Source organism: Podarcis melisellensis (genome assembly GCF_964234715.1).
Source record: "Podarcis melisellensis genome assembly, chromosome: 6".
NCBI lineage: Eukaryota > Metazoa > Chordata > Lepidosauria > Squamata > Lacertidae > Podarcis > Podarcis melisellensis.
Window position 1 is genome coordinate 96805040 of NC_138538.1, and position 23688 is coordinate 96828727.

Below are 23688 nucleotides of genomic sequence, written 5' to 3' on the forward strand. Positions count from 1 at the left end.
TTATATAGGATCTGATTGTTACTATTAATGTTTGATGTTTTATTATTATTATTATGTTTGTTGGAAGCCACCCAGAGTGGCTGGGGCAACCCAGCCAGGTGGGCAGGTTATAAATAATATTCATTTATGTATTTATTTGGAAGAATCCAAGCTGCAGAGGAATTCCTGTGGCTGAGCTAAGGTCCTCAAGGAACAATAGGAAGCAATTGAGGGACATTAACAATACAAGAGAACTCCTTCCCTCTTGCCTTGAGGTTTGAACAGAGACTGCGGATTTGGACGGTTGCCAGGGTAATTGCTCTGGGAGCAAGGGTGGCTGGGAAAAAGGAGGAGGAAGAAGGGCTGAAATCCTGTCCCTGGGGGACAAGCCCCTCTTGAAAGGACTATGCTATAAGTTCTGGACTCCCTCCATGCAGACTGAAGGTGTAAATAGGTAAATAAACCATATTTCTTAAAGCCACGGCAGTCTCCACCATGTATTGTATTCTTCAAATGGACACAGAACCTATGTGTGTGCCTGGGACCCCATGGGCTCTTGGCAGAGAGAGGGGCAGGCACCCGTCCTTTGTAACAATACTTTTTCTCTCAGTGAATAATTAACAGGGTGGAATTAGCTGCCACAAGACGTGGTGTTGGCCAGTGGCTTCAATGGGTTTAAAGAGCAATTGCACAAATGCATGGTGGACAGGGCCACCAGGTTGGCTATGACAGCTAAATGGAAACTCACCTCCCAGTTTCAGATGCTGTTGTCCTCATGTCTTGCTTTTGGCCTTCCTAGTGTTATGAAAACCATCAACCCAGCCACAATTAGAAACAGGATGCTGGATTCAATGAGCTTTGTGCAGGGAATCTTCTTTGGATTCTTAGGGGACCCAAACTTGTTAACTTTTGTATGCCATGAGAGCTAACCTTTATGGAGGTCTGAGGGCAAGCAATTTAATCAAGAATCATACATGGAACCTGTTAGCTGTGATAAGCCCAATTTAGTGTTAAATAACATCAAAAGGTACAACTCATGACCACCAGTAACTATATTTACAATACTGCTCAGAAGTATTATATGCAATGGGACTTACTTCCAGGTAGGCTACATCTCTGAGTTTGTGGACCTGATACTGAGAAGCAGCATTTTCATCCCTTACCTGGATTGACCTGAGTTTTCACAGCACTTGGAATAGCCAGCAGGATCAGCAGAGCTATCAGTGTCTGGGGAGGAGTAAGCATCTTCAGTTTCGTACCTATGGCAGCCAGAATAAGAAATCAGGAGACACACAGAAGGCATAATTAAGACTGCAGTCGTATGCTGACTTCCCTGGGAATAAAGCCCATTGAACAGTGCACAATGAGGCCTCATCCACACTTTCACTTCTTCCACCGCTTTTCCTCAGGGGAATCCACTCTCTGCCACTGAATCTGAGCAAACGACAATTGCATTTTCTATGGATTGATGTTTGCTCCGATTCAGTGCTAAAGAACAGGTTTTCCTGGGGAAAGCGGCCAAATAAACAGAAAACCACTCGAATTCATGCCTAGAAAACACGTGAGAATCAGAAGTGTAGATAAGCCCTGAGTTTTAGTTCAAAGTAAACATGCAGAGAGTTGCCCCTTAAGACTTTGATTGCGTTCAAGGCTAGCTTAAGTCGAAGAGTTAAAAGTCCAACCACACATGTATCTTACTGTATGCAGCACAGCAGAATAACACATTAAATTATACATGCTGTGTATACATTACCAGATTAAAACTCACCTACCGTAGGTCCTTTACTTCCCCCCTCCACCAGTTCGGATTAAAGTTGGTTTTGGGGGAAGCACATTAAAATGCAGTATGTTGTAAGATGCAACACCATAGATATGGGTTGTGGCTAATGTGTGTATACCACTTCCCAAACCAGCAGTGGGAGCACACAGCATGCAGAGTAAATGGAGTGTGCTCACAGCTCAAATATTTAACAAGATGCTATTTTCCAATCCGTAGCCAGAGCAGAGCTAGAATGCCTTTTCAAATGCAAATGTCTTGAGCATTGCTTTTTCCAAGGGTTATCTGACAGAGGACACTTAAGAAAGGGCGGACTTTCTGAAACTCCAGGTATAAAGGAATTTTTCAGACATAGAAAGTGGAATCAGCAGAAATGATATATAGGCTGTGAGGTGTCCTAGGCTTGCCATTTGTCCTCTTTTTCCAGGACACATCCTCTTTTTCATGAGTAGAGACATCAAAGCAATCCATAGTTAAAAGCAGAAGTCATCAAATGTGTCCTTTTTTGCTCATCAAAATATGGCAACCCTAGAAATTCTGTTCTGCACTTTACACCTTTGTAGACCATGAAGATGTTTGGCTAGACCTTTTCAGTCTCCACTCTAGGACATCCCTAAATAAAGAAAGGAACTAACTGCAACTTTCCGGTGAAAGGCCTACTTCTTGAACCATCCACCAAGTATAGCTTAGGTAGGGTTGCCATACGTCTGGTTTCTCCCTGACAGGTCCTCTTTTTCAGGGGTGAAATTTCAGTCTGGGCAGATTTTTTGAATTTGCCAAAATGTCCGGGTTTTTGCAAACAGAGCCAGGAAGTGTGCATGCGAGGATCACTCTTAACATTTTTCTATTTCTATGATGCACCTGCATGGTGGATGTTGGGATTGGGCTCACGGTCCAATGGCAGATCAAACGGCTGCCACCTGGACCTCTCTGAGCTGTTGGCCATGCCAGTGCCCAGTAAGCTGCCCGTGAGCAGGTGGGAAAGATTCCCGGGGGGGGTCTCTCTCTGCCTCCCCTTCTCTCCCACCCCTGTATAAGGCAGCCCTGTATAAGGACGTTTTAAAATGTTTAATGTTTTATTATGCTTTTATATATGTTGGAGTGGGGAGATGGGTGGGGTATTATTATTATTATAGGATGTCCCTACTTTCATCAGAGAAACGTTGGGGGGGGTATGGTGTGGCAAGGGGGCTCCGCATTCTCTTTTTTGCTCTTCAAAATATGGCAACCCTAGCTTAGGGGAATTTGGATTAGTTTATTTCTGTTTGATTTAGGGCTTAGCCACACTTACCTTTGGCCCCACTTTTTCAAGGCACAGGTCCGTGCTTTACTGCTCCATGCCCCAGAGTGTTTGCCACAAAAACTCATATTTAGTAAACTTGTATTATTTTAAAGAAAGAATTAAGTTTGCATGATTGGATTTTTATTGATCTCTGTTATGGTAAAGGACCGCTGGACAGTTACGTCCAGTCAAATTTGACTAAGGAGTGCGGCTTCTTCAAGCTGAGGGAGCTTGAAAGCGGACAGCTTTTCTGGGTCATGTGGCCAGAATGACTAAACCACTTTCTGGTGCACAGAACACTGTGACGAGTGCCAGAGCGCATGGAAATGCTGCTTACCTTGCCGCCTCAGAGGTACCTATTTATCTACTTGCAATTTGACGTGCTTTCGAACTGCTCGGTTGGCAGGGGCTGGGACAGAGCAACGGGAGCTCATCCCGTCGTGGGGATTCAAACTGTTGACCTTCCAATAAGCAAGCCCAAGAGGCTTAGTGGTTTAGACCACAGCACCACCTGCATCCCATATATCTGTTAGAATATAGCACCTACTTATTACACTGCTTTAATGGGAAGTGAGATGAAAAATGTTGAAATTAATTCAGGCTCAGGAAGAATGCAGGAAGCTGCCTTATACCAAGTCAGACCATGGATCCATCGAACTCAGTACTGCCTACACTGACTGGCAGTGGCAGTCAAGGGTTTCAGGCACACAGCATCCCCAGCCTTACATGGAACCTTGGATCTTTCACATGCAAGACTGGTGCTCTGTCACTGAGCTATGACCCTTCCCCAAAGTGGGAATTTCTGGCCCATAATCACATTTGAAAATTGTCCTAGAAATCCATGGACCCCTAAAAGGGAGGGCTGTATGTACAAGGGTTTTGGATCAGATATGCCTTCTTCCCACTTTTGCTCTTGAGGGAATTAGGAAAACCCTACTAACTAGGAAAGCAAGAGATAAGAATCCTACTAAGAATCCGACTTGAGATTTCAACCTGTCTGCAATTTCCCTGACCAGATGAAATGATTTAGAAGCATATTGTATTTGGGACAGTAACTGAGGGGTCCAGGCAAAACCAGCAGGGATGCCTCTCCCTGTTACATTCTTGGCATAGGTCATTTTTCAGGGCCTGAAGATGGATGGAAATTGCTCACGCTCAACCTTCACCAACTTGGTGCCCTCCAGACATTTTGGACTGCAATTCCTAGCAGCCCCAACCATCACAGCTTGATCATCCAGAAAAACTTGGGCCGTTGTTTTCTTATGCTGCAAGTCTTCTAGAACTACTTGAATAGACATGCATAAACATGTGCTGCTTTTAATCACATGGCCTCTTGATTCTTTTGTGTGAATGTGTTTAGATTTTATTGTATTATTTTATTTTTAACGGCAATCATTGGTTGAAGGGCAGTAAACAATGTTTACAGTGAAGTAACTAATAAGAAATAAATGCACCCCCAATCAAAGCTGAACTAGAGCTTTATAGTATCATAGAATCATTGAATTGTAGAGTTGGAAGGGACCCCGAGGGTCATCTAGTCCAACCCTCTGCAATGCGGGAATCTCAACTAAAGTATCCATGACTGGTGGTCATCCAACCTCCGAAGAAGGAGAGTCCACCACCTCCGAGGGAGTCCGTTCCACGGTTGAACTGCTCTTAACATCAAAAAGATCTTCCTGATGTTTAGCCAGAACCTCCTTTCTTGTAACCTGAAGCCATTGGTTTGGGTCCTACCCTACAGAACAGGAGAAAACATACTTGCTCCATCTTCCATTTGACAACCGCTTATATATTTGAAGATGGCTGTCATATCCTCTCAGTCTCCTCTTATCCAGCCTAACATACTCAACTCCCTCAACCTTTCCTCAAAAGGCTTGGTTTCCACACCCTTGATCATCTTGGTCACACTCCTCTGCACACGTTCCAACTTGTCAGTATCTTTCTTAAATTGTGGTGCCCAGAACTGGACACGGAACTCCAGGTGTGATCCAACCAAATAATAATAGAGTGGTACTATGATTTCTATCAATCTGGACACTAGACTTTGATGCAGCCTAGAATATCATTCACAGTTTTTACTTCTGAATCACGCTCTTGATTCATGTTAAGCTTCAGTCTACTAATACCCCTACATCCTTTTCACATGTACTACTGGCAATCCAGGTATCCCACATCTTCAATTTGTGCATCTGGTTCTTTCTGCCTAAATGCAGAACCTTACATTTGTACCTATTGAGATTCATTTTGTTAATTTGGGCCCATTCCTTATACATGCCCTTCTTAAATCTCAGCTCATCTGTAAGAGCTTTACCAGCCACATCGGTTTCCTTAGATGCCTCCTACTGTTATTTCTTGTTAGAATTGTCTGCGTTTGTGCTTTTTTTCACTTTTAAGAAATTCCCGTCCATCTTGGACTCCCTTCTCTTTGAGTATTTCTGACCATGGCATCTGATTCCCAGACCGTCCGCAGGCTGGATTGAGAGGGCAATTGGGCCAGATCCGGCCCCCAGGCCTTAGTTTGCCTACCCATGGTTTAGCTGAAGCAGAGGTGCTGAGACATGGAGGGCAGATCGTCGCATGCGCATGATTTCACACGTGTCAGGAGGCTGCAAGGCCCTGGGAGGCCGCCACCACCACAGGAAGAGTTGGCATGTATGAGCTGAAGCATGTTATGAGTCATCGTGATATCTCAAAAAATTGCGCTATTTAGGTTGTGATACATCACAGTGTTGAAAACTATCGCCCAGCCCTACTCTCTTCCTTTGCACATGAAACATATTCAAATACTGATCTCCCATTTGTATCCTGCTCAGCTAGCCTGTTGTACAGTACACAAAATTCAGAGGTGCCACCTCTTCTACTTCTTTTGATAGCGTAAGAAATACCGTAGAAGTGGAAGCGCAACTCAGTTTTGAACCGCTCATCTCCAAAATACCCTGAAGGACTAGTTGGATTGGAAGCACATGGGATCGATAAATATTTTTTGGCCTACTCCATTGTTTATTGCTTCTGCTTCCAGTTACTGTTAAAAGCACAGGAGTAATGCCTAAAAAAGAAGCCGGCAGCCTCATATGGCTGAAATCTATTTCTGGCATATTTGATAGAGCCCCAAGAATTATTTTAAAATTCATTAGAATGTTTACAATGTGAATACTGAAAGGCAAGAATAGAGAGAATAAAATAAAATCAGCTCCTCAACCTAAAACAATGGAACATTCCAAGTGTTTACCCAAAGACACACACTTAAATCATATGACTCAGCTTAGGGTGTTTATTTTTTTGGCAAATTTCCTAAAAATAGCTCAAAAACTTCATTTTTTTTCCAGCTCAACAACTTTGCCCCCCCCCCATGCTATTTTTCTAGAAAAAGAGGTGCCGGAATACACCAAGAATGCCCCCCTCTTTTTCTTAGAATAGCACTGATGCCCACCTGAGAGGTGCCAGAACTGAGTTCCGGTGAATTCTCTCTGAAGAAAAGCCCTGTCAACAACTGTTGTGTCCAGATTCTCACTTTTTGAAATATGGCAACCATAACTCAGTTGGGCTCACTCCCAGTGTCCTAGGCTATTGACCCCACTCCCTTCAGCTAACTAGAATGGCTCATTGAAGGAAAGGCCCTTTGTTTATGCTCAGGTGCATGTCCTTAATCAGCACATCTGCCTATGCAGAAAGAAAGTGTCCCTGGTTACCGGGGCCCAGCAGGCTCAGAGCTGCAGTGATAGGATAAATAGCATTTTGAGCCAGGGGTGCCTTTGGTCACCTCCCCCCACCATGGCCAGCACTGCAGGGCTGCCCAGAGGGTGTATGGGGCAGGGCACACCTAGGGGTTGGCCAAGTTCCCAGGCCCTGGAGGGTGCAAAAATTGTGCCTCTCCACTCTGGCTTGGAGTGGATCAGAGCCCATGCACACACTCCCTGGACCGCTCCTCCACTGCTCTGGTTGGCTCAGGCTCCTCTGGCAAGGGTGCAAAAGAGGGGGTGCCAGTAAAACTCCTTGCCCAGGGCACAAGGGAGCCTAGGTTCACCTCTGGATACAGGTGTGCTGTTATGGGCCCTCATGCTGTTCCCTGCAAGGACCCATTCGTGTGTGTACAAAGCTGAGGGCCACAGGCAATTACATATATTTTTAATCAAAACGTTATTGGAATTTTTGGCACAAGAAGATTAAAACCAGCAAAGTATAAAAAAGAAAATGCAACAAACCATACCGCTGTACTTGCACTGAGTAATACAGAACGTGGTAAGTACCTAGGGACAATACTAAAAGGAGGATTCAGGAACAACCATTAATTAAGCTGCATCAAAAAAAAACCACATGCGAGAACTACCACATACACAGACCGCACATTAGTGCCTACCACTCCTCCTAGCCTTGGGATTAAGCAAAACAATAGAAGCGCTACATTCTTTTTTACGTGGGGAAACGGGAACAGGGATTGGGCTGTCCTTCTCTTGAGAACCTATTCCAAATATCAACCCCCCTTAGTGGAGCTTCTTTCTGCTTCCCGGGTCTCAGCCTCACGGGTCTTCTGGTCGTGGCCTTCCCTACTCACTCAGAAGGAAAAGATTCCTCCCTGAAAGCCTGGCCTCATATTGCATTCCTGTGACTTTTCCTCTGGAATTTGCCACAGGAAATTACCGTACCCTCCGGTGGCACCTTGTCTGGAAATCTCAGGAGGTGTTCACTCACCATTGGCGGCCAATGGTCCACCCAGGAACTGAGGCATGGGAGCCCTTGCTTTGTGTGGGCCTGTGGGAAATTGCCCCCATGGCTTCCCACCCCACAACCCCTGGGCAGCGCTGCAGCTTTTTGCAGTGTTGCCAAGTTGCGTGGCTTGTGCAGGAATGCCAAACCTAGCAGTGTAGCAGACCTGCTACTCCCAAGGATGCCTGTGAAAAGCGCCCAGGCCCAGCTGCCGCCTCTTTGCTGCTCGATTTGCTGGGATCCCAGTGAAGTCTCTGCCATGTGGTGCAAGTGGCTCTCAAAGGATGGCTCCCATCGCCTTGTAGGCTTGTCGTCTCTCGGGGTGGTGCTGATAATGCCAAGGTCGCAGGTTGGATCCCAAGATGAGACAGTGCATATTTCTGCATTGCACTACATCAGTGATGGTGAACCTTTAGAGACCAAGTGCCCAAACTGCAACCCAAAACCCACTTATTTATCACAAAGTGCCAACATGGCAATTTAACCTGCATAGCTCATTTTTTCTGTGTGTTTCACATTTCTTCTTTATGACTGCTGTTGTAATAAATAATCCTTCATAAAAGTTATTGTATTACATTCTTCATTAAATTATATTTCTATTGATATATAATTTTATGGTATAACTTTTCTTAAAAAATGTTTAGGAGTACTCTCATTTTGACTCAATAAAATCACCACTGGGGGGGAATAAATACAGTGGTACCTCAGTTTTCGAACAGCTTAGTTCTCGAACTACTTGGAAACTGAACACTTCAAACCCAGAAATCAGTGTTCCGGTTTTGGAACTTTTTCAGAAGCTGAGCATGCTCTGTTCTCAGTATAACTTCTGTTTTGAGTGCCACACTTCTGTTTTCCCAGTGAGGGAAGGCGGGCCAGGCAGCAAGCAAGCAGGCACCTGCCGCCCTCCAGCGCTGGGTCCCTCTGCCGCTGCCACAACAGCAACCACCCCCTCCTCTAGCTCTGGCAGCCCCGGCGCTGAGTGAGGCAAGGCTGGGCCGGTGGCAAGTGGGCAGGCAAGGGATGTTGCCACCCCCCCCCCTCAGCCTGCTCCTGCTTGCAGGCAAGTAGGAGTGGGATCGGGCTGCTCAGCTGTGGAAGTGCAGGCTCCATCACACTTTCCATTGAGCGGTTCACGGCTGCACTCTCCTCAAGGGAGAAGTTTAAAGGAGCCCCCACCTCCGCATCAGATCCCCTGCAGCCCCGTGAAGGCAGCCAGGCTGAATAGGTGCTGGGGTTGGGGAAGGTGGAGGCAGCCCGGAAGCTGCACCTGAGAGGCCCTGCACCACCTGAAGGCAGCCAGGTGCTCCTCAGCTGAGCTGCCTGATCCCGCTCCTACTTGCCTGCAAGCAGGAGTGGAAGCTACGGCCCTGCTGGGGCAATGGCACGGTGCCCACAGAGAGGACTCTAAGTGCCCTCTCTGGCACTGTGCCATAGGTTTGCTACCACCGCACTAGATGGTCCTCCGAGTCCCTTCCAACTCTCTGATTCTATGATTATGTTCAGCAGATGCACAAAATGACTCCTGCTGCAAGCTCTTCTTCTTGGGCCCAACACTCCCTTCTCAGGTGTGCCTCTGCTGGAGGGGCATCACTAGTTCTAAAGGGAAGGGATCCCTATAGACTGCTGTCTCCCAAGATGCTGCTGCTGCTGCCTTCTTCCCTTCCTGCTTTTTTTAAACACTGAAAATACACTTAATATTCCATTCATTTGCCACACATCTTGTTTGTGCTACAGCATGCTTAAGGTACTTCCCTTATTTCCTAGGCTTTGTAACTGATATAGCAGGTATTCAGAGCTCATGAATCTGTTTAAAAACTCTTAAAATGGAACAATGTTCCTGTAAAAAGCCAACTTAGATTTTCTGCCCAGTTGACTCACCTCCCTTTAGCTTTCTTTGCACTTACAATTTGCCATCACCCGAAATGAGGATATTCATTCTACTTCTTCAGAAGCTTGCTACACCAGCGCAGATCTCATTCCACCTGGACACCTTCTTTCAAGTTTCTATCATTCATGGTTGTGAGTCTTCCATAAGGAAACTTATGGACAAGGTCTGCTGAACCCTCCAAAATCTGGTGGAGGCGGGCTAGTCAGACCTCTTTGTGTTCCGCAGCTTCAGGATCCTTTACAGATTCCTCCCGCCATCATTGCTGCTGCCCCCACACCTTCAAACCCCAACATCTGGAGGGCACCAGGTTGGCGAAGGCTGGTCTAACATATAGCAGTAAAAAAAAAAAGGGGGAATGACTTTGCCCTTGCAAGGAACACACACACACAAACCTCTAATCTAAACAATGGCCGGCGTTTACACACACACCCTTGGTTGTCTGGCAATCGTGGAACCCATGACATTGACTTGATGTGCATTCCTCTCCACAGAGCACAGTTTATTCATTTGGAGCATTTGTGCCCTACTCTTATGCCAGAAAGGCTCCCAGAGTGGCAGCAGCGGAGTGCATGCCCACACGGCCTGAGGCGCACCCCCGAGGGGGGCGGGGCGCAGAAGGTGACCTCCGCGCACCACAGTTCAGGGTAGGAGAGGGGAAGGGAAGCTTCCGCCCACTTTCCTCCTGCTCTCCACTGCTGGATCAGGCCAGACTCAGTGGTGGAGCTGCTACAGCCAGGCCAAAGCCAAAGAGAGTGGGAGGCAGCTTTGCTGCCCACATTCCCCCTTCTCTCTGCGGCCAGGCGTGCCTTGCTGCGGCTGAGGTGGGCTGCTCTCCACCGCCAGGTCAGACGTGGCCCGGTGGCAGAGCTGCTGCAGCTGGGCGCAAGGTGTGCTGTGGCTGAGGAGGGTGTGGCAGCGCTGCCGCCCACTTCCTGTTCTTGGTCTGACTTGGGGGTGGAGCTGCGCCAGGCATGAACGCCACAGCCAAGGGGCAGCTCCTCCTTATGCAGAGCCAGGCTCCGATGAAGGAACCTGCTGTGGGGGTGCCTGTTTGCGCCCCTCACAAAATTGTGCCCGGGGCCAAGGCCCCCACAGCCTGCCCCCATGCTATGCCTCTGCAGAGGGGCTCACGTATCATCAGTTTTTAAATGACAAGGCCTGGCTATAGGCTTACCATCTAAAAGGCATGACTCATGAGGAAAGGGGCAGGGAGGGAAGCGAGGAAAAGCTAACATTGGTGCCAAAACTTAGGGCTTATCCACACTTAGCTTTTGCCCTGCTTTTTCCAGGCACTGGTCCACCCTTTAAAGCTCCCCGTCCGAGTGTTTGTGTTTTTGCCCCAAAGCTTTGCCTATGAAAACTTGCTCCTTAGAACTCGATCAGAACAAACATCAGTTTGAGTTTTCCATGGATAGCTATTTGCTCTCATTAAGCTTTAAAGAACAGGAAAGCTCCGGAGCAAATGAGGTGGGAGGGGAGGGTGCTCAGACACGGAGCTTTAAAGAGTGGACCTTAATGCTGAACAGCAGTTCTTAAAATGAGAAGATGGAATGGAAACAGATCACCGGTAGGAGGCACCTGATGGAAGGAGCCCTGCTTCTCATTTCTCCCACTGAGGGAGCCTGATGGAATGGCTGCTAACCAGATGACCGGGGAGGAAGAAGCAGTCCAATCTTGTTGGCTTTTCAGAGCTCATCCATATGCCTGCTTGTTCTATACCTAGAAATCCGAGAGGTTTTCTGCTTGTCCCACCACTTTCCCTGGGAAAACACCCTTTACTGCTGATTTGGATTCGATTCAGCGGTAAACTGTGGCTTTCCCCAAGAGAAAGTGGCAGGGCAAACGGAAGTGTGGATATACCCTCAGTTGCAACAGAAATACTAACCAAGAGAGTATTGTGGCACTTTTTGGTTTTTGATACAACAGACTAACATGGCTCTTTGGATCTAACTAAGAAGTCAATCACATGCTGACAACAACAAAAAGTTGTGTTTTTAAGCACTGGGGAAATGCAGTTGGCCTGAACAGAATTCCATCTGATCCCCTGTAATAATGAAGTAAGACCTGCAGTGGGGGGGGGGGGGGAGGCACACACACTAAAAGCGATCCTTTGCAAAGACTTAGGGCAGATTTGTAAATCTCCCTAATGTATCAAGCTGAATGCAGCCCCCCAGCCATCACCTGTGGTTATAGTGAAACTGACACGGGGACAAATAGAAGAAGACACCCTCACCCCTGTATGGCTCCCCTTTATCACATACACAGCCCAACAAGACAATGACAAAACTCCACCAACAGCATACAAATCAATATGGCTAACCTGATCCAAAACACCCACCCACCCCACTCACACACGAAAACAAAGACCACCACAGCCAACCACACATGAATAACCGCATCCTAGGCCAACCCCAACCTCTCTCACCACCAAAGGAACACAAGTGAACAGCAAAGAACCTGCACAAGCAACGCTGACACCAAACCCTACATATAGTAAGTAAAACAGAAACATCGCCACCTGACCTCACCCCCACCCACCTCTTCCCCCCTTTTCTTCCTAATGTCTCAACAAATGAAACTGATTCGTAAAAATGTTATATGGGGAAAAATACGAGAGGGAGGCATTGCATACAGTTTTGTAAATCAAGAAAATCTTTAATAAAAAAACCCCAAAAATTAAAATAAAATAATAAAATAAAAAACCTGTGGGCATAGTGAGCTCCTAGTGGTCATTAAACATGACTGGGGCTTCATTTGGTTTGGGTTGTCTTATGTCTTAGTTAAGCCCTATTCAGGCATCCAGGAGACTGTGTGAGAGCACAAACTGGGGGGGGGGGCAGCTGGGGGCACCCATGCTGGCCCCACTCCCAACATCCCTGTGCAGGCTGCACCCTCCTCTTCAGTTCTTCAAGCGTTTCATGTGAAGGTCCGAAGGGACATCCTAAACATGTTCTGCTAAATGTGCATACAAGCTGCCTTTTGGACCTTGCATGGGGTTGGAGTGCGCAACAGTGGGGATTATAGGAGCAGGAATGTTAAGGGTGAGAGACCAGTGTGTGCTCTCCTGTGCCTTCTTTGACCACCTGAACAGGGCTACATTGCAAACTCAAGTGGGGTAAGCAACACCTTTCTTTCCAGATGCTATAAAAAAGAAGAAGAAATTGCTCTGGATCTTGGATCTAGCTCTGCATTTGGCAGTCCTAGAGCTAGGCTACATTTGGTAAGGATGCCACACGTCCTCTTGTCAAGCCGCCTTCCCTTGGGGGAAATAGCTCTTTAATGCTCCGTTGGCGCAAACAGCAATTTGGGTTTTCCCTGGATTGCCATTTGTTCTGATCTATCACTAAAGAGCAGGATTTCCCTTGGGAAGGAGCAGGCTAAAGGTAAACAGCTCAGACCAGTTCTTTCTAAGCATGGCACAAGTGGAAATGTAGACAAGCCCTCAGTATTTGTCGGAAGGACAACCTGTTTATTCATAATTCATCCTGATTTGTTTTCACAAAGGTTATGCAGGAACCTTTAATACACTTTAAATGTGCAAACAAAGTTTTGGTATGTGCTTGAAAATCCCCTAGCCCCCCAAATATACTGACAGTCTAGACTCTAGAGGTACTTTGGGTTTATACAATTAAATATTTTATTAAATTTCAAGAGGGGGAGATAAGCATAAACATAAACATTTTCAAAACAATCGGTTTCCCCCCGCCCCGGTTTGCAAAATTAAATGGGAGTAAAATGCTCTGTTGCTCTGACACAATAAATCCACTTTTATTTTTTAAGAACTGGGCCTTTTTCGGTTTAGACAGTGACAGGGAAATGCACTGAAAAGTACAGTTGTACCTTGGTTATTGAACAGATTAGTTGCCAAACAAATCGGCTCCTGAACACTGCAAACCCAGAAGTAAATGTTTCAGTTTGTGAACATTTTTTGGAAGCCGAACTTCTGCGGCTTCCACTTGAGTTCAGGAAGCTCCTGCAGCCAATTGGAAGTCACATCTTGGTTTTCGAACGTTTCAGGAGTCAAACCAACTCCCAGAACAGATTAAGTTCAATAACCAAGGTACGACTGTATTGGATGAACAAATGATTAATGAGAAGACATTTAAATACCCCACAAACAAATAAGAACAAACGCTCAGTAAATGACTGCATATGATCTAGCCTCTGCATAAACTTTGTGTGAGGAAATCGGAATAAATACTCAATTAAAAAATCATACTCTAAATGAAATGTTTAGAAGGGACAGAACCCTGCTGAGGTCTAAAGCAGCAGTCAAACTCCATTAAAAAGTATTCCACATATTCTAAAACATCACTGAGAATAGAATAACATTTTACTAAAGGCTGCATTGCTATACGTTCAGTCACTCTGTAATTCCTGAACAATTTCTCCCTTTCCCCATTACATACTAAAAATACAGAACCTTATAAATTTCCAGAAGAAATCATCTGGCTGCTGAGTGTTGAGTGTTTGGCAGCAATGTGTAAACTCAGAAAACAGAACCCTCCCCCACCTTTTTCTTTAAAGATTCAATCCTTTGTAGCACACACGCACAAGTTACTTATCCCATATTTTAGGGCCCACATCAGCTGGGGCATCATCCTTTTAGAGGCACATAAAGGTAAAGGTAAAGGTACCCCTGCCCGTACGGGCCAGTCTTGACAGACTCTGGGGTTGTGCGCCCATCTCACTTAAGAGGCCAGGGGCCAGCGCTGTCCGCAGACACTTCCGGGTCACGTGGCCAGCGTGACATCGCTGCTCTGGCGAGCCAGAGCTGCACACGGAAACGCCGTTTACCTTCCCGCTGGTAAGCGGTCCCTATTTATCTACTTGCACCCGGAGGTGCTTTCGAACTGCTAGGTTGGCAGGCGCTGGGACCGAGCAGCGGGAGCGCACCCCGCCGCAGGGATTCGAACCGCCGACCTTTCGATCAGCAAGTCCTAGGCGCTGAGGCTTTAACCCACAGTGCCACCTGTGTCCCCCTTAGAGGCACATACATTAAGTAAAAGTAAGGTAAAGGACCCTGGATGCTTAAGTCCCATTGAATTTGGCTCTGGGGTTGTGGCGCTCATCTCACTTTACTGGCCGAGGGAGCCGGCATTTGTCTGCAGACAGCTTTCCGGGTCATGTGGCCAGCAGGACGCAACCGCTTCAGGACCCCATGGCGGAAGACAGAGCGCACCTACATTGCATACATTAGCAGTTAACTGAAAATGGGGATTTTGGCCCTTAGCTCCTGGACAGAATGCTAACAGGCCCCTTCGAGGCTTAGTGGGGAAAGCATGCTGGGAATTGTAATCTCCCTTGGTTGCACTTCCATACTAAGGATTAGGCTCTTGGCAGCAATCTGCTCCATTTTAAACAAATCTAACAGCAAGGATTTGAGTTGCTCTGAGCTCAGTTGGCAGCTTGACAAAACCGGGGGTCTCTCCAAGTCAAAACTGCAGAAAATTGACTGCAATATGATGAAAACTATGCTAAGGAAAACTTCCTTTGGCAGCATTGTTAGTGCTTCTCCTCGAGTGGAAGGGAGATGCTGCATTTGTTGATTTGCAAAGGTGAGAGTATTATTATTGCTATTATCATTATTATTTTTATTCATGGTATTTTTATCCACCCCCACCGTTCTGCCCAGACACTGAGGTCCAGCACCAAGGGCCTTCTGGTGGTTCCCTCACTGAGAGAAGCAAAGCTACAGGGAACCAGGCAGAGGGCCTTCTCGGTAGTGGCACCCTCCCTGTGGAACACCCTCCCACCAGATGTCAAAGAGAAAAATAACTACCAAACTTTTAGAAGACATCTAAAGGCAGCCCTGTTTAGGGCAGTGTTTCCCAACCGGTGTTCCGCGGCACACTACTGTGCCGCGAGACTTTGCCTGGTGTGCCGCGGGAAAAATTGGCAGGGGGGGGGGAATAAAGGGGAAAAAAATTATTCCCCCACCGCCAGGCGTGGGGCTGGGGCGGGGGAAGCCCGAGCTTCCCCCTCCCCCAGAACGGGACCCAGAGCCATGCCGAAGCTGCGCGCAGCTTTGGCATCGCTCTGGGAGCTTGCGGGGCTGGGGGAGGAGGAAGCCCTCCGCCAGCCTCCAAACCATGTCGGGAGACAGCGGGATGGCGCGCTGCGCCTCTCCCGCTGTCCCCCAAGTTTGCAGGGCTGGCGATGGGGAGGAGCAGGCTTCTCCCCCCGCCAGCCTTCCAGCCAAGTCGGGGGACAGCGGGATGGCGCGCTGCGCCTCTCCCGCTGTCCCCCGAGTTTGCGGGGCTGGCGATGGGGAGGAGCAGGCTTCTCCCCCCGCCAGCCTTCCAGCCAAGTCGGGGGACAGCGGGATGGCGCGCTGCGCCTCTCCCGCTGTCCCCCGAGTTTGCGGGGCTGGCGATGGGGAGGAGCAGGCTTCTCCCCCTGCCAGCCTTCCAGCCAAGTCGGGGGACAGCGGGATGGCGCGCTGCGCCTCTCCCGCTGTCCCCCGAGTTTGCAGGGCTGGCGATGGGGAGGAGCAGGCTTCTCCCCCCGCCAGCCTTCCAGCCAAGTCGGGGGACAGCGGGATGGCGCGCTGCGCCTCTCCCGCTGTCCCCCGAGTTTGCGGGGCTGGCGATGGGGAGGAGCAGGCTTCTCCCCCCGCCAGCCTTCCAGCCAAGTCGGGGGGCAGCGGCAAGGACGCGCTGCGTTTCTCCGCTGTCCTGGACGGCTTTCAAAAGCCTGCCTTCAAAAGCCGTCCGGGACAGCGGAGAAACGCGCTGCCTCTCCCGGGAAGGCAGGCAGGGGGGAGCAAAGGCTTTCGCCCCCGCCCGCCTTCAGAAGAGGTCCAGGACCTCTTCTGAAGGCGGGCGGGGGGCGAAAATCTTTGTCCCCCCTGCCTGCCTTCCCAGGGGCTTTTAAATCGCCCCGGACAGCGGAGAAGTCCTCCGCTGTCCCGGGCGATTTTAAAATGCCGCCCGCCAGCATTTTAAGATTGCCCCGGACAGCGGAGAAGTCCTCCGCTGTCCCGGGGTTTTTTAAATTGCTGGGGGTCGGAAGAAAAGCCCTTGTCCCCCCCCACAGCCTTCAGAAGAGGTCGGGGGACAGACTGCGGGGAGAAATCAGGGTGGGAGTCACGACCGTGAGGCAGGGCTGCCAAGTGTGGCAGAAGAGGACACGGCCGTCGCACCTGTCCTTAGGTAGGAGCTTCTTCCGTGTCGACCTGCTGCCCTAAAGTCTTGGCTTTTTTCTTGGCTTTTTGGCGGTTGGCACAGAAGGAAGGCAAGGGGGAGGGGAAAAATTGAAACTTACACTTTCGTGCGTCCCTCCCGGCGTGACGCTGCGCGCTGACGTCACGGGGCTGTAATGGTGGTGTGCCTCGATATTTTTTTCATGAAACAAGTGTGCCTTTGCCCAAAAAAGGTTGGGAAACACTGGTTTAGGGAAGCTTTTAATGTTTAATAGGTTATTGTATTTTAGTGCTTTGCTGGAAGCCGCCCAGAGTGGCTGGGGGGACCCAGCCAGATGGGCAGGGCATAAATAATAATTTATTATTATTATTATTATTATTATTATTATTATTATTATTATTATTATTATTATTAATCAAAACACAACAATCTGCGTAATTACCAAAATTGCATTTTCTCATAATATTAATGTTTTCTAAAGCATTTCTTAAGGGTGGACCATCTGGGCAGCGCGGGGCCTACGAGCACCCAAGCCACCGTCTCACTCCCAGGAGCTCAGGCGCGCTGCAGGCCCCGCAATGAGTGCCACCCGGCATTTTGTCACCCCCCTCAGTGGTGACACCCAGGTCAGACCACACCTACCGGAACCCCCTTCCTCTGCCCCTGTCTACACCAATGGCCATGATAACTAAAGCCATTTCTTATGGCTTTATCATGTGTTCTTCTCTGGTCTGTCCACCAGTTCTATTGGGGGACAAGTTTTAGGGTCAAGTCTCAAGAGGAAGAATGCATTCTCTATCCACTTTCTCTACACCAAGTATAACATATTATTGTAATATATGCTACTTTATGTTACTTTTTATGTTCCCCGGGACTTTTTCACTCACTACACAACAGCAAATGTGAATATACACTTAATAAGGAATTGGAGTCAATCCCTGATGAGAATGTAAACAAAGATGGTTTATATTTATGTGTATAGTTTGAGGCATGTTCTTAAATCATTTGAGAGCTACACCTAAAACAGGTCACGTGTGTAGTGGCTTTTAGCATTTGGAGATGCATGTGCCAGTGCAAATGTAAAACGAAAAATCACATTCAGATTTTGTAACTAGCAGAATTCAAGGTCTCCCTCCGCTCTCCCAACCAGGCCTTCCTGAATCCCGGCTCCAGAAGAAGGGAAATAGCAACGGTTCTGTTGCAAGAGCTCTGGGCCTTGGGGCTTTTCAGAGGTTGGACCAGCCGCCTTTGCTTGGATGAGCTGTCAGCACCACCAACAAAAGGAGGAGCAGTAATGAAAAACAGGGTTGTCACGAGACACACACACACGCGTCCGATTAAAAAAAAGGGGGGGCTGTGTATGTTATAGCCTCTCAACGGAAGCACTTTTACACAAGTTGCAATCCTCAACTCTTGAATAACTTCTAATTTATAAGCCGCGGAAGCTAAAAGGGTCTTCCACCTCCATTTTCCTCTAGCTCCAAAGCCTCCTCTTTGAAAATGCCTCCCATTTTTCATAACCGTCAAGGGAATCTGTGATCAAGCAGTTTGGCCTGGCATGCAAACAATCTTTAAATATATATATATTTAATCCTTGGTATGAAAGGTCTGCCTGGGAAACGTACACTTCTATCCCCTCACTTCATGCTCTTATTTCCCCGCTTTACGCCATTCCAAACTGGACTAGTCTTTGTTTGAGGGAAGGAGGTGGCGAGCGGCCTTTCTGCTTCTTCGCTCAGCTGGACGAGAAGGGGGAGACCCTTCTGTTTTTCAAAAACATCATAAAGTCCATACCTGGATGCTAAGATGAACTTTTAGGGGAAGAAGACAGGAGGTTTTCAGAAGTTTAATCCACTGGGTTAAGGGGAACGGGCAGATTCCGCTTTCTCGCCCTAGATGGAGAGGCCGGGCTGGAAAGGAACTTCTTCAGGCTGATGCAAGATGCCTTTGCGAGCGATTTAGCATTCTGAGGATTCCTGGGCCCTGGCCAGAAATCCCACAATCCAACATATTTCACATTTGGTTTCAATTAGGGAACGAGAAGGGGGAAGAAAGTCACCAATTGGAGCTGGCTCTTTGGAGGCTTTTTTCTTTCACTCAAGGAAACTTGAGCTAAACTATAATTTATGGCAAAACTCATTCATTGCAAGCGGAGGGACGCTGTAGCAAACAGGCTCCAGGGATCTATGCAGTCCGCTTTTTTTATATTAAAAATATGCTTCGTGTTTTATTTTTTATTTGACCCAAATGAGAGGATTTGGCATGTTTTACTGGCTTGCAAAGCGTCAATGAATAAGCTGAGAGAAAAATATCAATATGGGTGACTGATGAGCTGTAAGGTGTTTTTAACATAAATATTAGCAACATGACTTCCCCCCACATTTTTACACAGTGGGATTGCAGATGGTGGCGTGATCATAATGGTTCAAGTAGCAAGAGACTAGGCATCAGTCAGGAACATATTGTTGCAAACCACCCCAGTCTCGGAGCGGTGAGAGATACCAGGGGCTCAAGGGGTTTTCTTGGAACGAAGGTCAGCAGAGAATGTGGTGTGCTTATGATATATGGCTTATTTACATATATATACAACCTGATACCTAACACAGAGAAGGCTCCCAGTATTAACACCCCATGCAGTCTTCCCCCCTAGTCACAGTCTTGAATTCCCGCAGAAATCAAGTATGGCTCTCACTCGGACTTCTGCCTGCTTCTCCCCTAGCCTACTGGTGTCTGACTACCCACTTGCCCTCTGGCACAAGGCATCGTCTTTTGTTATACTAATGACTGTCCTTAGAGCCATTCTCTCACACAAAAAAAACACCCAACTAGTTCAACAGTTGAGTCCTCCATCAGATTTCAGCCCTTGCTGGATCCAGAACCCCAGGGATTAGAAGGGACTTGGGCATCATACAAACTGACTCCCCCCCAAAATTAATAACAATCTAGGACAATGGTTCCCAACCTTTAGGAATAAACAGACTACATTAACTCGAGAAAATAATGAAGACAAAAAACTGTAGTGAACTCTGTAATGCTTTTAAATGAAGTCTCAAATGTACTGAAATCAGAGAAGCAGCAAAATCCATTCCCCACCCCATTGGGCCCACTAATTAACAACCCAAGCTATTAATCCTGAAAGGAATACATTTATTCAAAAATATAAATTAATTAATTTATTTCCCCAATATACCCACTGATCAACTCAATTAATCAATTCAAAAAGATATGAAAGATAAATTTATCTATAATTATGAATTCATTTAATTCCCTGTATGTAAACAAAATGTATTTATTTATTTCCAATGAACTCAGCTGAAGTAATCCCCAAAAGAATTAAAATTAAAACTTTAATTGTCACTAATTTTCCTTTGTGTAGACTCAGGAATATCAATCGTATACTTCAGTGCAATCATGGGAGGGGGTTTTCTAGCTGCCCCCCTCCTTGGCTCTTGGAAGCCTTTCAAGTAGCTGCTGCAGGAGAGGGGCTGTTTCTGAGTCTAAGGGGAAACTGTGAGGTCCCCTTGTTATTTCTGCTTTTGAATGCTGCATGTTGTTTAAGTAATCTTGTTATATTAATAGTATTAAATTTTAGGAGGTGGTTTTGTTGTTGTATGTTATTGTGTTGTTGCACACCATCCCAGTCTCCTAGAGGTGCAAAATCTCAGGGCTCCAGACGTTTACACAATTTTTGTGTTTCCTTTGGAATGAGGGACAGTAGAGACTCTGTGGTGTCTTCAGGATATCTGGTGTATTTACACATATATACAACCTGGGCCTATGATGAAGGGGTTCACAACATTAACACCCTAACAGGGTCTTGCTTTTCCCATAGCTACAGCCTTGGATTCCAGAAGAAATTAGGCATGGCTCTGTCTCTCAGCCTGCCAGCTTCCAGCTTCCAGCTCCCAGAACAACTCTCCACTCTTCCTTTGTCTTTCTAATTACCACCCATTTTCTGTCTGGCACAGAGTCACTTCCTTTGTTTCCGTAATGACCCACGCTTAGAGGGACATTACCTCATCAGGAAGCTATCCTGGCTATTCCAGGAATTTGAATCCTTGCTTAGACAAATCCTTTGCTAGATGCAGGAATTAGAAGGGTCTCTGCACACAGCCTACCCCCTTCTTCTGAACCACAGGCCCAAAGAAGGGCTTGTGAGAGTGGTAACCAAAGAAGGTTGCCAAAAACACCAGTTCTAGTGCTTTATTAAATAAAGGTGTAGCTCAGCCTGTCAGGTCTTTCAGACACGGGACGGGCACTGCAGCCAGGAGATGGCTTCTCCACACCCAAGCAAATGTGCATTACATCCTTTGTGCACGAAGCAGCAGACATCACTTTGGCCAGGACTTCCCCTCACTATCCACCTGACCAGATGAGGGCGTAGGCGGCAAATACCCAAGTCTTACAGATAGCTCCCCTTTCTGGGCTCAGAGCCCAGCACCCCAAACCCACAGACAAGGATAGCCAGCCAATCAGTGTATATCAAAGCAAGTGACTACAAACATATATGAGCTCATTAATTGTGACGCGGCAGCTAAAAAAGCCAATGCAATTCTGGGCTGCATCAATAGGAGTATAGCATCTAGATCAAGGGAAGTAATAGTGCCATTGTATTCTGCTCTGGTCAGACCTCACCTGGAGTACTGTGTCCAGTTCTGGGCACCACAGTTCAAGAAGGACACTGACAAACTGGAACGTGTCCAGAGGAGGGCAACCAAAATGGTCAAAGGCCTGGAAACGATGCCTTATGAGGAACGGCTAAGGGAGCTGGGCATGTTTAGCCTGGAGAAGAAGAGGTTAAGGGGTGATATGATAGCCATGTTCAAATATATAAAAGGATGTCACATAGAGGAGGGAGAAAGGTTGTTTTCTGCTGCTCCAGAGAAGCGGACACGGAGCAATGGATCCAAACTACAAGAAAGAAGATTCCACCTAAACATTAGGAAGAACTTCCTGACAGTAAGAGCTGCTTGACAGTGGAATTTGCTGCCAAGGAGTGTGGTGGAGTCTCCTTCTTTGGAGGTCTTTAAGCAGAGGCTTGGCAACCATATGTCAGGAGTGCTCTGATGGTGTTTCCTGCTTGGCAGGGGGTTGGACTCCATGGCCCTTGTGGTCTCTTCCAACTCTATGATTCCATTATTCTATTCTATAATTTTTACTTATTTATTACATGGGTAGTGAAAACCTCTATCGTTGCCGCTCTTGTTGAGCAAAGCAGCCCAGGCAATTCCAGTCGGAGAACCTTCAGCCTGCCCCCACCTATCTATAAAAATGAGGAAAGTCTGGTAATTACCAGAGGCTTTGTTATTGTTGTTATTAATATTATTATTATTAATTAAATTTATATTCTGCCCTTCTTCCCCAAGGAGCCAGGGGCATCAAGCTTTTCTCTTATATTTTCTCCAGTATAACTCATACTATTAAAAAATAGTATTTTAATAAACATTCTCTATTGAAAAATTCAGCATAATAAAACAACTATACAAACAAGGGTTTTAGGATCTAAGTGTCTTTATTTTAGTACAGGATTATATTTCAATTCAGATTATAGAAAGATTGAGGACACAGGGGACACACAACTGAAGGGAATCATACAAAAATGAGCATTGAAAATAATTACTTTATTTTATTGATTTCCCCCAAACATGTACATATTAAGAATGAATAAATAACATATTTCTGCCCAGTGATGAAAGCCTGGTATTTTTCAGACTGATGTACTGTATATTTTCCCCCAAAAATTGTGGTAGCATAACTCTGAAAGATTTTTAGTTGCAGGGACTTCCATATATTGGATACTGTCAAATCTTAACATCAGATTAGGTGCACTTTCCTGATGTCTTTATTAAGAATAAGACAAATTTACAAGAGGCAGCCAGGTTTCACATAACTGATTTCTATCTTCACTACCTTATGGAAGCCAGTGAGCCAATGGTAGTCTCTAGCTGGGGACCCTATGCACAACGCTTCTTTAATATCTTACCGTATGGGATTTTTCTTTTACATTTCACCACATACAGTGTCTCATATTGAACATCAACAAACTGCGAAAAAGACTATGAATTGAAAGTGAAGACGCTGTATGCACTTTTCCTTGTTTATTTATTTTGTAACACAATAAAATCTTCAATAGAAACTAATTTTTAAAAAACCCAAACCTTTTTCCACCCTTGCTATTCTCAGCTGGTTTAAGGAGTACCAACACACTTAGATTTGGGAAGCAGAATATATATCTACAGAGGGGGGAGGGAAGTAGCAAGTGTTACTGAATAAAATCCCTAGCTATAGAAGCAGCATCCTTAACGCATGTCAGCTTTGCTGATCAACTCACACAGCAGTCCACTGCAGGAAGAATAAACTGCTATTTTACCACATCAAAGTACCAAGAACTTAGACCTGTTTCTCAAGCAGTTCTATACTGCCACCTTTAGCCTGAATTGTGAAAATGCTTTTTTTATCCCGCTTACATGTGTTGATTAAACTAGCAATATAGTTAAATGTTGTTGTGTAGTCACTGTGCTTATTTTGCATATATATGCTTAACTGCAAGTGCTGCATTTTGTATCTTTTTGCATTTCATTTTCAAGTCACCTCTCCCCTGCCATGTGCTTATAACTGAGGGTAAATCGAGGCATCAGAAGAAGACTCTTCTCTGCAAACATATCTAGGGTGCCATAAACCCCTGCAACAGATGGCTACCTCTCTGAATTCTTTTCCATGTAGCTATCATTTTTATAAATAAATTTGTGACTAATGTCAGTCAAACCCTTTTAAAAAGTCACCCAAGCTAAATCCCATCACTACAACTTGCAGGAATGGGACTTTATATATTTTTAAATGTTGTGTGCCTTGAATATAGGTTGTTTTAGATTATGACAAGCAAAGGAGCATATTGCTAAAAAGTAGCAGTGTT

The 23688-nt window shown here is 46.3% G+C and overlaps 1 protein-coding gene across 2 annotated transcripts in view; it reads right to left on the reverse strand.

The window, feature by feature from the left end:
- The window catches only part of DDR2 (discoidin domain receptor tyrosine kinase 2), a 61968-nt gene extending 42756 nt beyond the window's left edge, over window positions 1-19212 (reverse strand). For both annotated transcript variants that reach the window (XR_014169353.1, XM_081915077.1), the window contains exons 1-2: window positions 18570-19212; window positions 1143-1238 (exon numbers count right to left, since the gene is read on the reverse strand). Coding sequence is in view for 1 of the 2 variants with exons in the window: in XM_081915077.1 (XP_081771203.1) it covers window positions 1143-1224 (82 nt within the window). In the remaining variant the exon portion in view is untranslated. The remainder of the gene's footprint in view (window positions 1-1142; window positions 1239-18569) is intronic.
- Window positions 19213-23688: the final 4476 nt, after the last annotated feature.